The sequence below is a fragment of the Rhizophagus irregularis genome, chromosome 19, assembly GCF_026210795.1.
Source record: "Rhizophagus irregularis chromosome 19, complete sequence".
Taxonomy (NCBI): Eukaryota; Fungi; Glomeromycota; class Glomeromycetes; order Glomerales; family Glomeraceae; genus Rhizophagus; species Rhizophagus irregularis.
Genome location: NC_089447.1, coordinates 1,591,559 through 1,607,936, shown reverse-complemented (window position 1 = coordinate 1,607,936; position 16,378 = coordinate 1,591,559). Strand labels below are relative to the sequence as shown.

General features: G+C 29.2%; 7 protein-coding genes across 7 annotated transcripts; 4 read left to right on the top strand and 3 right to left on the bottom strand.

Moving 5' to 3' along the window:
- Positions 1-605: 605 nt before the first annotated feature.
- On the bottom strand, positions 606-3,866 carry OCT59_010899 (uncharacterized protein). Its single transcript, XM_066136169.1, has 3 exons — positions 1,919-3,866; positions 1,211-1,824; positions 606-1,116 (listed from the first exon to the last, which is right to left on the bottom strand). Exons 1-3 carry the CDS (start codon positions 3,771-3,773, stop codon positions 985-987), a joined length of 2,601 nt encoding a protein of 866 aa, XP_066000823.1. The 5' UTR covers positions 3,774-3,866; the 3' UTR covers positions 606-984.
- A 387-nt stretch (positions 3,867-4,253) lies between these two features.
- OCT59_010898 (uncharacterized protein) lies at positions 4,254-5,987 on the top strand. Its single transcript, XM_025321423.2, has 8 exons — positions 4,254-4,326; positions 4,407-4,429; positions 4,505-4,674; positions 4,755-4,867; positions 4,950-5,011; positions 5,085-5,140; positions 5,207-5,329; positions 5,432-5,987. Exons 1-8 carry the CDS (start codon positions 4,324-4,326, stop codon positions 5,650-5,652), a joined length of 771 nt encoding a protein of 256 aa, XP_025168933.1. The 5' UTR covers positions 4,254-4,323; the 3' UTR covers positions 5,653-5,987.
- Positions 5,988-6,084: 97 nt separating this feature from the next.
- Positions 6,085-7,059, top strand: OCT59_010897 (uncharacterized protein). Its single transcript, XM_025309561.2, has 6 exons — positions 6,085-6,110; positions 6,184-6,196; positions 6,279-6,422; positions 6,496-6,636; positions 6,707-6,802; positions 6,874-7,059. Exons 1-6 carry the CDS (start codon positions 6,108-6,110, stop codon positions 6,900-6,902), a joined length of 426 nt encoding a protein of 141 aa, XP_025168934.2. The 5' UTR covers positions 6,085-6,107; the 3' UTR covers positions 6,903-7,059.
- A 27-nt stretch (positions 7,060-7,086) lies between these two features.
- Positions 7,087-9,897, bottom strand: OCT59_010896 (uncharacterized protein; the record flags this gene model as incomplete). Its single annotated transcript, XM_025321424.2, has 13 exons — positions 7,087-7,326; positions 7,415-7,523; positions 7,591-7,795; positions 7,879-8,044; positions 8,132-8,194; positions 8,271-8,366; positions 8,454-8,666; positions 8,734-8,999; positions 9,073-9,175; positions 9,243-9,357; positions 9,431-9,515; positions 9,596-9,695; positions 9,814-9,897. 13 exons carry the CDS (start codon positions 9,895-9,897, stop codon positions 7,087-7,089), a joined length of 1,845 nt encoding a protein of 614 aa, XP_025168935.1.
- Positions 9,898-10,041: 144 nt separating this feature from the next.
- On the top strand, positions 10,042-11,773 carry OCT59_010895 (uncharacterized protein). The gene is made up of 4 exons (XM_025321425.2): positions 10,042-10,793; positions 10,892-11,150; positions 11,225-11,329; positions 11,402-11,773. Exons 1-4 carry the CDS (start codon positions 10,069-10,071, stop codon positions 11,642-11,644), a joined length of 1,332 nt encoding a protein of 443 aa, XP_025168936.2. The 5' UTR covers positions 10,042-10,068; the 3' UTR covers positions 11,645-11,773.
- On the bottom strand, positions 11,705-13,056 carry OCT59_010894 (60S ribosomal protein eL13). The gene is made up of 4 exons (XM_025321426.2): positions 13,002-13,056; positions 12,560-12,801; positions 12,207-12,380; positions 11,705-12,140 (listed from the first exon to the last, which is right to left on the bottom strand). The coding sequence occupies exons 2-4, from the start codon at positions 12,794-12,796 to the stop codon at positions 11,925-11,927; spliced, it is 627 nt and encodes a 208-aa protein (XP_025168937.1). The 5' UTR covers positions 12,797-12,801; positions 13,002-13,056; the 3' UTR covers positions 11,705-11,924.
- A 125-nt stretch (positions 13,057-13,181) lies between these two features.
- On the top strand, positions 13,182-16,301 carry OCT59_010893 (uncharacterized protein; the record flags this gene model as incomplete). Its single annotated transcript, XM_066136167.1, has 14 exons — positions 13,182-13,376; positions 13,453-13,530; positions 13,631-13,728; positions 13,801-13,899; positions 14,083-14,220; positions 14,306-14,428; positions 14,498-14,625; positions 14,706-14,878; positions 14,943-15,201; positions 15,273-15,359; positions 15,426-15,485; positions 15,556-15,674; positions 15,752-15,843; positions 15,916-16,301. 14 exons carry the CDS (start codon positions 13,182-13,184, stop codon positions 16,055-16,057), a joined length of 1,791 nt encoding a protein of 596 aa, XP_066000822.1. The 3' UTR covers positions 16,058-16,301.
- Positions 16,302-16,378: the final 77 nt, after the last annotated feature.

Sequence of the window (16,378 nt, the reverse complement as noted above, 5' to 3'; positions counted from 1 at the left end):
TAACTGAATTCGTACATAATTAAATACCAAATATAATAATATATTTTTTTTATAAAGAAATGTACTACTATATTTGGTATTAGACTTTACCGAGTTGTTTTTAGGAATTAAAAAGAAAATAATATATTAGTAATATAAAATAATTCAATTTTTATTTTTCCGGAGGAAAAAAATTCTCCGCGTAAATTAATTTTTTTTAACCAAATTTGTTCGCGAAATTATGAATTAAAAAGTTATGACTAAACTATATTGAGAAACGACAATGAAAAAATCATTAAAGAGTTGGGCGGGTTTTTTTGAAGGCGAAATTTTTTAATTCTTTCTTTCCAAACTAGATTTTTTTTTATATTAATTTGTTAAACCTAATTAGGTAACAACAAATTCGGTATTTTCGGTTATAGAATCGAATTATAAATTCTATTTCTCGTTTAAAGTTGATTTTTTTTACGGTTTTTTTTTTATCTAAGATTTAATTTAAATTTTTAAACAAAACCATATTTGATCAAATAAATAAATATGTTGTGTAATGCATAAATACAAATTGAATTTAATTTTTTTATTTCGTTTTTTTTTTAAATTTTTTTTTCTTTTTTCTTTTTTTTTTTAGAAGTGTAATTTTAAGATTACCATTCATTTTTTTTTTAAAAAAAAAAATACTGCTTCTTTAAACAAATTTACAATCCAATTTTTTTACAATTTGCTACTGCTAAAAAGTAAAAAAAAAAAAAGAAAGATAAATTTACATTACAATTTTGAAAAAAAAATTGATTTTACTCTAGAAAAATAACCATCACCAATAATTCCGTTTTTTCTAATAGTTCTCTCGGTTTGCTTTTTTTTGCATGGAGAGATTTTTAATGGTTTATTCTTATCAATTATTATCGCATTTTTTATAATATACTTTTTGTTTTAATACTGTATATGTATGTATTTATAATATATTTATCGACTTTAAGTCGAACACCCCCCGACAATGTCATTTTCTTATTTACTCTTCTTCCTGCTTGTTGTATGATCGATAGTTTGATTTGTGAATGCATCTTGCATATCAGTTCGCTTTTTCATTCGTGCTTTGATTAGTTTTTTTTGTTCAGTGAGTTCTTCAAGTCTTTCAATCTATATTTTATATAATAATAATAATAATAAACATATTAGATTTATGAAAGTATTTACAAAAGAAAATTGATATATCTTTATCATGTATACTAACCTTATTCGTTTTCATTAATTCTATTTGAATACTTCGTCGTTTTTGCCAACTACCATGCTTTTTACATTTTCCTTTCGGTGTGGTACAAACTTCTTCACTACCTTCAAATTTTTCTTCAACATAATTATCAATCCAATCTAAACGTATATTGTATCCACAGATTTGTCCGTTACGAATATTTACGTCACTTTCAGACTGTTTATCAAATTCGCATGGTACTTGATTTGATCCATCACTATCATCTTGTTCACTATCACTTTGAGACTTCTCTGAACCTTTTACCGCTACTTTATTACGTTTATCAATAATTTCAAGTTCTTTTTTTATTGAATTTTTCCGCCTTGAAATTTTTTTCAATTGTTCACCATCTTCTAATTGACCGGATCGATTTGTTACATTTCGCTTAACACGACTTTTTTTATCTTTATTGTCCTTGATTTTTTGTTTTAATAACTTTCCCATTTTCGCTAGTTTTTCTTCATTTTTCAAAAGTTCTCGGTTCCATGATAAACCACATTTAATTGAACAGAACTTAGTTTTTACAAACCTTGCAAGTTTTTTACAAGGTGGATATTTACATTTTTCGGGTTTCCATGATGTTTTGAACCCTAGTTCTTTTTTTTTTGGGGAAAAAAAAGAGAGAAAGAATTAATTAGTTAAAGATAATAATAACTAATGGTTAAATAATAAACTCAAATTATATCATACCTGCGCAATTCGGACAATAATACTTGTCAACCAACTGTGATTCTTCTCGTGTTATGTTTACACATGCACCGTGATACCATTCATCACAGTTGTCACACTCAATCATAAATGATTCACCATCGGATGATCTACATATACAATAAAGTTGCATTTTTTGATCGATCTTGTTAATGGTCACATGATTATTACCCATTTCATTATCGACCATTTTAATCTCAGTTTGAGGCTGTAAACGAGGTGAATTATTAACGCTTGAGTTATTGGAAGTAGTTCTTGAACGAAATTGTGGTGGGGATACCGATTTTTTAAGTCTCTTTTTCTTATTATTATTAGGAACTGATTGAGATGTAGCTTTCCTTTTTAGTGGTGCTGATCTCGGTCGTTTCGTCGTCGGCTTACGCTTTCGTGGTTTATCGTCATCCGATGACATTACTTCATGGTCTTCCCGTTTTATTTTATACTTGTGATTTTTAATTTCTCGATCTTTTCCTTTTCCTTTATTCTTTAAGCTTTTCTTTCTTTTATTTTTTTTATCAACATGTTTATTAGCAGCTTTAGTAGTCATTGTTTCTTCTATTAAGCTCCCGCTATCGCTATCAGTCTCGGTTGTTTCTCCATATACATGATCATATTCATACTGCGGAAACTCAGAATCCGTTTGAGGAGGAGCAGGCGTGCTTCCTGTAGTACTTTCATATGATGGCGGTGATATAAATGTCTTTATGGGTGTGAAGGAACGTTCAACGAATGGAGAAGCTGGAAGGGAATCAAATTCTTGTTCCGAATGAATATTTACTTCTTCACCTGATCCGGCTTCACTCGTTTCCATTTCTTTTCTTTTCATGTTTTGAAGTTCATTAAGAGCTGTACTAGCCAGTTGGTCTAAACCAGAAACAAAGTGTGTTTCTTCTCCAACTTCCATCTCCATATTAGTGGAGGGTAGTGTCGGACTATATTCCAAATACTCAACTTCTTGTATCGAATTTGTAGTGTATTCTCCAACATTATTAGACAAGTCTTCTAATTGTATTCCATTAGAATCGACGGAAGGAATAGAAGTTTTACGAATAGTATTAATACTAACATTTGTGTTGGTATTATTATTATCGTTATTTTCATGTACGTTGTGGTAGGTATTACCTTCTTCCACGGAAATTACCTCCTTTTCTTGTCCATTGAGACTTAAAGAAGTAGGAGAAATAGGAAGGTTAATACTTGTAGGACTTGAATTATAATTCGTGGGAGAAGTATTTTGTAATAAGTTATTATTTAATAAAAGTGAAGGAGAAGAAGGCTGTATTGTAGTTGGCGTGTTCGTTACCGAAATTGAGGAGGGTGAAGAACAAGTGTTTGTTTGTGACAGAGGTGTCACATTTGTAACGTTATTAAAAGGGAAACTTTGTTGTTTGTTAAAACCATAGCCATAACCAAAGTTAATTGGTGTGTTGGCAGAGCTCGAAAAAGTGGGAGGCGGTGAAAGGGTTTGAAAAACTGGGTTTGGAGGAGGTAATAGTAAATTTAGAGGAAGGCTCGAAGTCTGTGGGGATTGTGGGAGATTTCCCGAACTGTAATATGATTGTTGGGTATTGGAACAAGAAGTAGGAGGCAACACTAAATGTGTTGGAGTTTCTTGTTGTACTGGAGATCCTACAGTCGAAACTTTCGAAAGCGAAGACTTGTACGAAGGTGATGGTACAGGATTCAACATTGACATGATGTTGAACGAAGAAGTTGTTTGTTTTTGTTGCTGCATTTCTTCTTTGTTCTCTTGTTTATATTCGCTTGTTGACAAATTCTTTATTTGGCTTATGGAGTCTTGTGAAGTTTCTAACAAAAGTTCTACTACGGGAGACATTTCACTAATACTCTTTCAAAACATTTCCCAGGGAAAGGAAGAAGTGGTAAGAAAAAAAAAACCTGTGTAAAAAAAAGGAAACCAAGAGTCCATAAAAAAAAGGCTTATCATAGTTACTATCCATTTTATGGTTGGTAAAGCGATACGTATGATCACTAGCATCATTAGCATATCAGGTTTAAAAAACGTGAGTGAAGGTGAGATTGATTCTTAGCCAATCAAAAAATTTTACATTATAAATATATAAATAACTTAAACTAAAGAAGTTCAAAGAACGTCTTCTTTAAGTAAAGACAATGTGACAAAAACCTAAAAACAGCTTTAACCCCCTTCATGTTGTGCAAGCTATCCGGTTGATGCTGGTTTTTTTGTGGCACAGATTACATGACTCACTGCACATGTATAAGCTGTGTTTTCCGTACGACAATATATTATGCTGAAATCTTAAAAATCATACATCAACCGTGATGATTTTCGAAAGAGCTAATTCTACTGCGTATTCATTTAAAAATTTCAATTTCGACTCGACTTTTGATTATAGCATTTAAAAATGGTAAATGAAATTTATTTTATTTTTATTGTAAAGGTCAACGTTATTATCTGACTGATCATGTACTTATAAACTTCATAAAGGCTCGTAATGAAGAAAAAGCTCAGTAGGTTTTTTTTTTCAATTGTTCATTATTTAACAGGTTATAATTATACTAATTTTCTCATTTATGATTTTAAAGGTCTATGCTTTATCGTTTTCGGGAAGCTCAAGCTGTCCAACTTGGTTTAGTAAAACCAAAAGAACGTCGACCTTATTTGGCTTCAGACTGTAATAATTTAAAAGATGCAGAGAAATGGCGACAACAAATTATAAGAGAGATTTCTAGAAAAGTGTCAAAAATTCAGGACGGTAAGTTCATTATTTTCGAACACAGAATTTTTAATTTGTTCATTTGGTTTTAATTTTATTTTATTATATTGATTGTGTAGCTGGCCTGTCAGACTATCAGATCAGAGATCTGAATGATGAGATTAACAAATTAATGAGAGAAAAGAGTCATTGGGATGATCAAATAAAAAGATTAGGTGGCCCAGATTATAAAGTAGTATATGTTTCAATTATTATGTTTTATATTAATTTCCTTGAAATATATTTAGATTTAGATTTTTATAATAATTTATTAGAGAGTGGGACCGAAAATGTTGGATCACGAAGGAAAGGAAGTGCCGGGAAATAGAGGTTACAAGTACGTATGTTTTGGGTATTAAATTACATTGGATTAAATTACCAGTTTAACTTTTTTTTTTTTCAATTTAAAGATATTTTGGAAGAGCAAAAGACTTACCAGGAGTAAGAGATTTATTTGAGCAAGAAGGTAATTAATAAATATTATTCTGTTTGTTAATATATATTAAAAAAAATTAATATTTTGAAAAAATAGCTCCTTCACCACAAAAACGTACGAGATTTGATTTATATAAAAACGTAGATGCAGATTATTATGGGTATAGAGATGAAGAGGATGGATCATTGTTAGAATATGAACGTGAAATCGAAAATAAAGGTATGAAATTCATTATTCTTGTCATCGATTAGATTAAGATACATATATATATATATATATATTTTATTAATTAATTAATTGGTTTATTATTTTTGAATTTAGTAATTGCTGAGGCGTTGGAGATAACAGATGAAACATTGCCCAAAGATAAATCAAAAAAGAAAAAAGAGAGTACCTCACAATTAGAGAACAATTCAATGGACATTGATTCATCTTCGGAAAAATATGTATCACATGTTGCTGTACCTTCTCAAAAAGAAGTAGAAGAATATTTAGTGCGAAGAAGGAAACGTCAAATGCTTGATCGGTATGTGTCGGAATGAGTAGTACAAAAGTCACAAATTTTAACGGGTTAACGAGAACTGCATTTATGGTAAGACTATAAGAAAATGAATTATTCCTACTGGAATCTTCATAGATATCCTTTATTATCTAAATGAAATATTTTTTTCTACTTCATTTTACTTCATTTTATTCCTGACTACAAGGGTATCCGAGGCAATAAAGGTACAATAATTTTCATGATATGAAAAATCAAAAAATTTATTTATCGTATTACAATCTCCTATATTTTTTAAAATTTAAATAAAATTATAAAATTATAAAGCAATAAAGAAAAAGAATAAATTCAGTTTATAAAATCGGCATGTCGATTTGTGTACCAAATAAGAAAAACCATATTATTTATTGCTCCTTATTTATAGATTGTTACACAACATAGATTATAAAATACCAAATTTTGAGGATTACCCATTGTCTCTTTATAATTAATTACGTTATGGTGAGTATTTTTTGAAAAATAAAATTTCTTATTTTAATTTATTTATTTATTGATATCTATATTTGTACTATAGGAACGAAAAGAAGGTAATGAAAAGTTATCTTTTTTAAAAAAATAGTTTTAAGGAATAGGCTTATTTATATAAAATAAATACCTTTTTTATTTTAGAATATCATAAAGCCTTCAAACTTTTTGATAAAGAGGGTAATGATACAATTCCTGGTGAAGCATTAGGTGATTTATTACGCGCTTTAAATCAAAATCCAACAAATGCTGAAGTAGCTGAGCTCGCTAAAGGAGCTGGACCAAAAAGTAAAATTATTTATTTAATTTTATTTTAACATTAAAAAAAAGAAGAAAAAAAAATCTTAATAATTTATTATAGTTAGTTTTGATAAATTTCTTGAAATTCTTTTACGTCCTGATGGATTTGCGCCTGCGGCATCATATGAAGAAATTTTTGAAGGATTTCAAGTTTTTGATAAAGATCGAACTGGTTATATATCAGTTGGTGAAGTAAAATATGGTTTGTAAATAAAAAATTTTTTTAATAACAAAAAAAAGGAAATTCTAAAATTAGTTTATATTATGATTAGTTTTAACAAGTTTAGGTGAGAAACTTTCCGAAGCCGAAGTAGACGATTTAATTAAAATAGTTGACGTTGATAAGAATGGAAATATTAAATATGAAGGTACGTTAATTTAACTTGTTTTTTTTTTATATTCGTTTTGTTTTTTTTAACTATTTTTATCTTATTATTAGATTTTATAAAAAAAATTCTTTTATCGTAAATTGGGTGTAATAAATATATATTTAATAATTTATTTATGTTACTAACCGGTGAATTAATTTCTATAGTCACTGTATTATTACTTTTTGTAAACAAAAATGTAATCATTAAATTAACCAAATAAATAATACATATAATAAATATTCTATATGTAATAAATAAATTATTTAAAAATTCTCAAAATTTTAATATATAGATCCGTCAAATAATCTATTAACCATATTCTCCAAAGTTTGTGGATCATATCTAATATATTTAGTAGGATTTTTGGAAAATTCCGTTTGTTGATATTTTTCTAAGAATCGATTATATACAGGCATTAAAACAATCTTAATATCTTTGATAACCTGAATACGTAAGTCGGGGTCGGGTATTGCATAACTTTTATGAACTTTGTATGTTTCCTCGAATTCTGTGTTGAAATTCTATTATAATTTTATAATTATAAATTTCTTAATTTTGATCGATCACTTTTTTTTAAAAAAAACGTATAAACAGATATAATCTTATTACCTTGAATTTTTCTTTAACAATTGATTTTTCGTTTGATCCTAAAGCCTTTAGTGCGGAACCACCTCGAACCCATGTAGTGTCCATAAGATTTGAAAAACATGGCTTCCATCTAAAGATCAAAGAAGTAGTAATTAGCTTTCAAGTTCATTAAATATAAAAATCATTGAATAACATACGTGTCTTGATAGCCATCATTATATTTTTTGACCATTTTCTCATATTTACGTTCAATATCTGGATCTAAAACAGAGTAAAATTGGGACCTTACACTTTTCAAAATATGATGATAGTTATTTAATAGGAAAATACACGTCAGCGCAGTCTTTTTATATGACTTTGATCTGGAATCTAGTGTGTTAGACAAACTTTCTAAAACATCAGCTAAATAATTTTGGTGAGAATAAGTTAAAAAATCATTAATAAAACATATATACAATCATATACACTAATATTAATGATAATACCAAAATAGTGTTGAATAACAACATTTCCAGATACACCACGTCCTGTTTTGTCTCGTGAAAAATTAGCGTCTTTCTCTGAAGAATTCCAATTACCGTCTCCTAAAGTCAATAGCATTGTCTCAACTGTTTCTTGATAATCAGTTAACCGCTTTAGGTGTTGTAAAGTCTAAAAAAATAATAATTTTTTTTTTTAAATGTCTCCTTAGCAAGTTCATCTTTTTACAACAACTTATTTCGTAAAATAATAACATACTGTTATTGTTAATTCATGAATAGTACCATCGCTTGGAATATTCATCGTCTTTGCACGATTATTCTGATAATAATGTAAATATTTGATAAATAAATCAACATTTTTTTTTAAAAAAAAAAATTTTAAAAAAAAGCTTTACTTTAATTTCGTCTATAAACTCTGGGAATGAACAAAGTGCAACTGCTCTTAATGAATATAAGAGTTCGTTATAAGCTGAATCTTTTTTCCCTGCAAGCTTAATTAGAGTTAAATATTAATAATAAACATTGATAAAAATTCAAAAGATCAAAAGTGAAAGAAAAGTAGAAAATTTCTCACATACTCTAAACACTTCTTCGAAAGAACCAACATTTTTATTCAATGATTCCATCATATCAAAAGCCAAAAATACATCTGTTTGCATATTTTTTTTTATACGATTAGTCAATGTTCTGCCAGTTTCAACATAATTATCTAGTGGAATTTGTATTGTGTCTCTGTATCCGGGCATAACACTTTCTGAAGGAAGAATTTTCTCTGCTATTTCATATTCTGTCTAATCAATTTACTAAGTATTAAAATAAAGTAAAAAATAAACAATAAATTTGATGCTTAAAAAATACCTTAAACATTTTTAAAATGGCATCCGTATATGAGTTAAACCCACAAGTTCCTTTCTCATATACTGGAGTACTTCTTTTTTCTGCAGTACTAATAGAACCCTGCGCTAATGTTTTTAATGATTTTGTAAGATATGTTGAACGTACTTCAATATAAACTTTTACAAAATCACTATTGTATCCAATTTCTGGACCAAAAGATGAAAGATATGAAGATAATGTTGCAAGGTTTTGTAAAGGCCCTTGTGGAATTCCGGGTATATCAAGATCTGAGAATAAAGATTCAAATTATGTAAATAATACTTGAATAATTTAAAATTATATTTTAATAGAATTTTTTACTTTTTGTTATATAAGAAAGTGGTTCGATTGAATTAGATCTATTTGTCAACCATGAACGAAAAAGGTCTTCCAATTTTAATATGGCAGCCTTTAAGAGTTGTTTCTATAATTTGAATAATTTCAGCATTGCAGAATAAACATTTAATTTTAATTCATTCGTTATTTCATACCAACTGCCCAATGACTTTTTCACTACTCTTTAATCTCATTCCACTCAAAACTTCTATTGCTTTTTTACATTTTCCAATAGAATTTAAATATGATTCCAAATCATTTTCATTTGGACTAATTAAATGAATCTCATTTAGAAAAAAACCGAGTTAGAGAATGTTATGAGAATTAAAGAATTTAAACCAACCCTCTTTTTATCATCATTTCTTCTCTTTCTACCAAATCAAAATATCCAATAATCTCCAAAACTCCATTACGAGTCCTATCAATATCTAAGAAAAAATGGTTGATATAGGAACATTATACGCCTAAACCTTATTAATTAGATTAAAATAAAAGGTTAAAAGGATACTCTCCGCCAACTTGGTTAAAGTCAGTGTCGATTTGTGAATTGGCAGAATTGAAGCCTCTAATCTCACCAATCGATCATCAAATATATTAAGCATACTAGTCTATAAGAGGAGTAATAGTCAAAATAATTATTAATTTTTTAAACTACATATGTAATAAAATTTTAAGCACAGAAATTGATAAATTTTAATTTTAAAAAAAACCTATTAGAAGACAGACCATTTTCTCTGTCAGAGCTTCAGTATTTTTCAGATTTTCCTCAAGAAAATCTAGATCTGCACTTTCTTCATCAAGTCTGTCCATAATGAATCAAAAAAAAAGATATTATCGACGACAAAGCTATTCTCCTAGTAAAAAATGTGTTTAACTTTATGCAATGTGGATCTCAGATGAAGTTACACGAGTTAATTAAAGCGTGGGAAAATGAGATTTTTTTTTACTCTCCTCATAATAATTCTTCTAACAGCTATCACAATGCACCTACCGAGGCTTAGTTTTACTACCTTGTGTTTATTGTCCTTACTTATTCGTTTAGGAATGTTGATTTATGGCGAATGGCAAGACGCGCATATGCAAGTAAAATATACTGATATAGATTATAAGGTTTTTTCCGACGCAGCGTGTTTTGTCACTAAGGGAGAAAGCCCATATAAGCGCGCGACATATCGATATACGCCTCTTCTTGCGTTTTTATTAACACCGAACATCTATATTCACAAATCATTTGGCAAATTCTTGTTTGTTATTGCTGATATTGTAGTTGGGATATTGATACATAGAATTTTGTGTTTACGAGGATTACATGATCAAAAGGCTGTTAATTATTCCGCGATGTGGCTTTTGAATCCCGTAGTTGCAAACATTTCAACGCGTGGAAACGCGGAATCATTACTTGGAGCTATGATACTCTTGACCTTGTATTGGGTGCTTGTGAAAAAATTCTTTGCAGCAAGCATATTATATGGAATATCTGTCCATTTTAAAATTTATCCTATTATTTACGCTATACCGTTATTGGTCTTATTGGATGATGAAGATTATTGGGGTTTACGAAGGAAGGGCAAGGAGAAGGAACATGATAGAAATTCTTTAAAGTATTGGACTGGAAAACTGGTCAGATTTGTGAGTCCAACAAGGATTAGATTTGCTTTGATAAGTGGTGGTGTGTTTTTCCTGTTAAATGGAATCATGTATTACCTGTAAGTTCCTTTATCGATGAGAGTAAATATAAATCCTTATTGCGTGTAAGTTTGTAACTAATCATTGAATAAATTAGCTATCCTTTTTAAATATTTAGATATTCACTAGAATTTGTCAACGAAACTTATCTTTACCACGTAACACGTAAAGATCATCGCCACAACTTTTCCCTCTGGTTTTACTATATTTATCTTACCTTTGATGCTTCCAAAAGTTCTATAATGGCTTTATTGGCATTTTTGCCCCAGATAAGTATCGTAACACTGTTGGGAATCGTATTTGGCAAAGATATATTTTTTGCATGTTTCGTTCAAACTTTTGCATTTGTGATTTATAACAAAGTTTGTACTTCACAGGTAAATTATCCATGAATTAATATATGAAACGTTTATTATTATGAAATTACAATTAATCCATTTATTTGAATTAGTATTTTATGTGGTATATATGTCTATTTCCACTCATAATTCAATCCACGACAATCAGATTTTTTTATAAAGGGTTATTTATGTTACTCACATGGATAGTTGGCCAGGTATCTATAAAAATTTTTTTTTTAAAAAAAAAATAAATAAGTAAATAAAAGTGATTTTTTTACATATAATAGGCACTTTGGCTTTATCAAGCTTATAATCTTGAATTCCTAGGGGAGAACACATTCTTTAACATATGGTTAGCAAGTATTGTTTTCTTTGCGGCAAATATTTGGATACTTACTGAAATCGTGCAAAATCATGTATATGAAAAATGTTTTGGATTAGGAAAAGTCAGAAATGTTTGGAAAATCAGAGAAGATATAACAAATGGGCAGAGTTCAAACAGTGGGTCAAAATATTCCGTCTATTCATAGAAAGAATATAAAAATTGTGATGGATAAGATGGATATTAAAAAATAATTTATAACCATTTTAGATGCAATATAAATAAATAAATATATTATAAACTTTACAATTTAATAAATTATATAACTTTTTTTTTTAAAAAAAATTAAATTTTATATATATATATGTTGAATAAGCGCTTCAGTGAGACTTCTTAAATGTTACTCTAACTCCGTCATCACTTACATTTTTTCATTAACATGTTAATCAAACTAAAACTAATGACATTTTAATTAAATCGTTTTAATTTTATTTCTTCTTAGTAGCTTCTTCCTCTTCCTTGGCCTTACGACGGACTTCACGTACACCAACAAGACGGGCGTCAGAGCGAGCTTTACGCAAAACAGCATATGCGCTAACAGCCTTTTCTTCATCAGTAATAGGTCGAGCCTTTTCTCTCGTCCATGTTTGTTTAATTGGTAAGACCGCGCCCTTTTGTTGAGTTGCATTGGCTGTTTCAGCCGGCTAAAACAAGAAAAATGTTAAACCGTGTAATTGATTTATTTTTTAACAAAATAATTAGAACAATACCGCTGAATCAGCCTTCTTTGGTTTTTTGGCATTTTTAGGGAAGATAATGAGTTTGCTCTTATATGTCTTCAAACGTTGAACATTAAGTTGAAGAGATTCAACTGATCGATTTTTGCGTCGGTGGTCAACAGGAATACCAATAGTAAGTGCTTCTTTACGACGAATTCCAGCTTCCTGTTGGTACAACAATAAATTAATTAATTGACTAACATTTTACGATTTTGCCATATTAGTAATAAAATTTTCCGCTCTCCTTTCATTTCACAATGCTCAAAATCCTTCCGATATAACGATTTGTTCAAGATCAAATGACAAATTTCTGATTTTAATATTAAATAAGTAATCGATCCGACCTTGAGCTCATCAAGAGTGAATCCACGACCAGCTCTTAATTTAGTATTATATTTAAGTGTGGGGCATCTTACTGCTGGTCTCAAAAGTTCGACAGGGCGTGGAGCAATTCGAGCGGCCTTATTGATACGATTGAGTCTTCTTCTCTTTTTTCGTCCAGGCTGATCGAACCAAGTCTTAACATGCAACTGCCAATCCTTGTGATAATGAACGTTCGGAATTCGATTATTGTGCTTCATTTTCTCTATTAATTTATTTTAACATCATTTAGTATAAATATTTTTTTTTTTAAAAAAAATTACGGTTGAATTTTTAATAAATTGAACTGTTCTAGGATAAAATTCATAATTCGTATTACTTAATGACGTTATTACTTAAAATAAATTCTCTCTATCATCTGATATATAGTTTCAATGGATGTTTGATAATAAAAACCATACATACCCTCAAGTTCACAAGGATGTGAGAGAAAGAATAAAATTTAAAATAAAAATTTTTTATATTGAAGAAATTTTGATGTGATAATATGATGTCACATCAATCACGTGATACAGGCACGAATTATATAAATCATAAATTCATGATTTTTACGATTTCATAACTGTTTATAGCCGTTTATTAAAAATGTCCAGTCCTGAAGAATTATCACTAGAAAAATTAACCATTTCTGATCAGCCTCCCAGCGTTTCTAAACGCCAAATGCTTATTCTTTACGGCAGCCAAACTGGATGTGCCCAAGATGTTGCTGAGAGGATATCAAGGCAAGCAAGGAGACGTCATTTCGCAGTCAGGTTATACTCGATGGACGAATATGACAGGGTAAATTTTTACTACTTGAGATAGCGAAGCCTTTTTTGTTATTGATTGAAATTAATCGATTATTGTACTTTATTAGGAAAATTTAATTAATGAAAATTTAGTAATTTTCTTTTGCTCAACGACTGGACAAGGTGATGAGCCAGATAATATGAAAGTATGTTCTGAATTTGATACTAGAACATCAGTAGCATATAGCATTTTATTTTAATTACTATGAAATAAAATATTATGTTGAATTTTGTATAATTATGTAGAAATTCTGGAAATTTTTATTGAGAAAAAATTTGCCAAGAGACATTTTGAATCAAATGAAATTCACAGTCTTTGGTCTTGGTGATTCCTCATATATAAGGTACGTTAAACATATGGCCAATGGGCGTCATTTAACGCGTTGATCAATCAATGACGGTTTCTGTTTCATAAGGTACAACTGGCCCTCCAAAAAGCTTTATAAACGTCTTTTACAGTTAGGTGCTCAAAGTATATACCCGCGTGGAGACGGAGATGATCAACATTATCTTGGGTTAGTTTTAAACTGCAAATTTCAGATTTATCACGAAATAATCAATATATCCTTAATAAACGTCACAATTAATTTCTATTTGTACAAAAATAATTTTCTTTTCCGTTCTTCCGTGCGTTTTGTCCTCTTTTTTTTCATTTTATATATGTGGGTTTGCATTGCAAAAAAATAATATGATTGCAGTATAGATGGAACACTTGATCCTTGGCTAGAAGGATTGTGGAAAGTTTTAATGGAAATGTATCCATTACCATCCGGCCTCGATGTTTTGCACACAGATGTTTTATATCCTTCATTTCAGTTTCCTAGACTCTTATGCATGTAAATCACTAATATATTAGTCCTTGATTGTCTACTAATTCTTTACACCAGCAAGTTTTCACATTGAATTTGTCGATCTAGATAGTGAGAACATTGCGAACCATGATAAAATTTACGCGCGTTTAGTTAAAAATGAGCGTATCACCGCACATGACCATTATCAAGATGTTCGTCATATAGAATTTAATATAAATTCTTCTGATTTTAAGTAAGTTACGCGTAGATTGACTAATATTTTCACAGATAAACATATTAATAATATATGATCGACTTATAGATACGAACCTGGTGATGTTTTAGTCGTTCGTCCGAAAAATATACCTGAAGAAGTAGATGAATTTATTAAGATGATGGATTGGGAAGAAATTGCAGATAAAGCATTTAAACTTGTTTCTAAATATGAAGGTAAATTGTACTGTTAGAAATAAATAATGACATTTTTGTCTACATTTTATATCTGTTAACAATAACAATATATCATGTAGATCGAAAAGTGCCTGCACATTGGGATTCAGTACTTACACTAAGGAAAATGTTTGAAAATTACTTGGACATTTTTAGTACCCCACGTCGATCTTTTTTTGAATTCTTATCATTTTTTACTACAAATGAGGATCATGCAGAAAAACTAAAAGAGTTTTGTTCTGCTGAGGGTCAAGTTCGTGATTTCATTTCAACATTTTTTATTACAACTCAATATAATGTATTTGAAAATCATTTAGGATGATCTATATACGTATAATCAACGTGTTAGGCGTATGATAGTAGAGGTTCTGCAGGATTTTCCATCAGCTAAAATTCCATTAGAATATATACCTGATATGTTTCCGGAATTAAAGCCAAGACAATACTCAATATCATCATCTTCAAAAGTTCATCCAAGTCAAATTCATTTAACTGTAGCAATAGTTCAATATAAAACTAGATTACAAAAACCCCGCAGAGGTGTATGTACAAAATGGATGTCTGGACTAAGACCAGGTGAGACAATTTCTGTCTTTATGCATTATCAAATGGCAAATAATAACTTTTTTATGGATTTATTAATATAGGAGCATGCGAAATTCCTGTTGTAGTTACACGAGGAACTATGCGATTACCCATTTCAGTATCTACCCCCGTTATTTTCATTGGACCAGGTCCGTAATTTCTCTTCAAATTTCGAAACTTTCAATAATTTAAATTTACAAATTAGATTCGTTTAGGAACTGGAGTTTCTGTTATGCGAGCTTTCATAGAAGATCGTATACATGAAGGCGCAACGGGCATGTATTATCTCTTTATTAAATATGTCTTGATGAAGACTTTTGAAATAATTGTAAATTTCTTTTGTAGAAAATTATTTATTTTTCGGTTGTAGGTATCATGATAAAGATTTTTATTATCAAGAACAATGGAATCGTTATGCTGATGAAAAAAAACTAAAATTATTCGCAGCCTTTTCTCGAGATCAAGTAAGAATATTCTTATAGCGATAATTTATTATTTAATATTATTTAATGTAATTTATTAATATTCAATCTGGTTTAAGGATAAAAGAATTTATGTTCAACATATTTTAAGAGATCATGCAAAATTAGTTTATGATATTTTAGATCGAAGAGGCCATGTTTATATATCAGGGTATGCGATAATTTGAACGAATAAATCCAGAAATTATCTATTTAGTTAATCATATTTGTTTTTATATTATAGGAGATCCGATAACATGCCTAATGATGTTAGGAATGCATTTAAATCTATATTAATATCTGAAGGTAAAATGACTGACGAAGAGACTGAAAAATATATGATCAAAATGGAGAAAGAAAAAAGATATCAACAAGAAGTTTGGTGATTCCTCATGATAATTTAATTTTTAACAAGACTATTAATTTATAAAAAACTTTATTTATTTATAAACTGTTATTCATCAAGGAAACTTATTTTCTTGTTGCAATACATACATACGTGTTCTTTCTTTAGAAATTAAAAACTGTATCCAACATAATTGTTTGTTTAACGTCCAGTATTTATGAAAAGTTTGAGGGAGGAGGGGGATTTACAGTAAACAAACTAAGCGAAATAAACATGAAAATCGCAGTTAAATTTATTTAAACATAATATTATTATATGTTTATTTGAATGGCCTAATTGCTTATAAAATAAAAATATATCA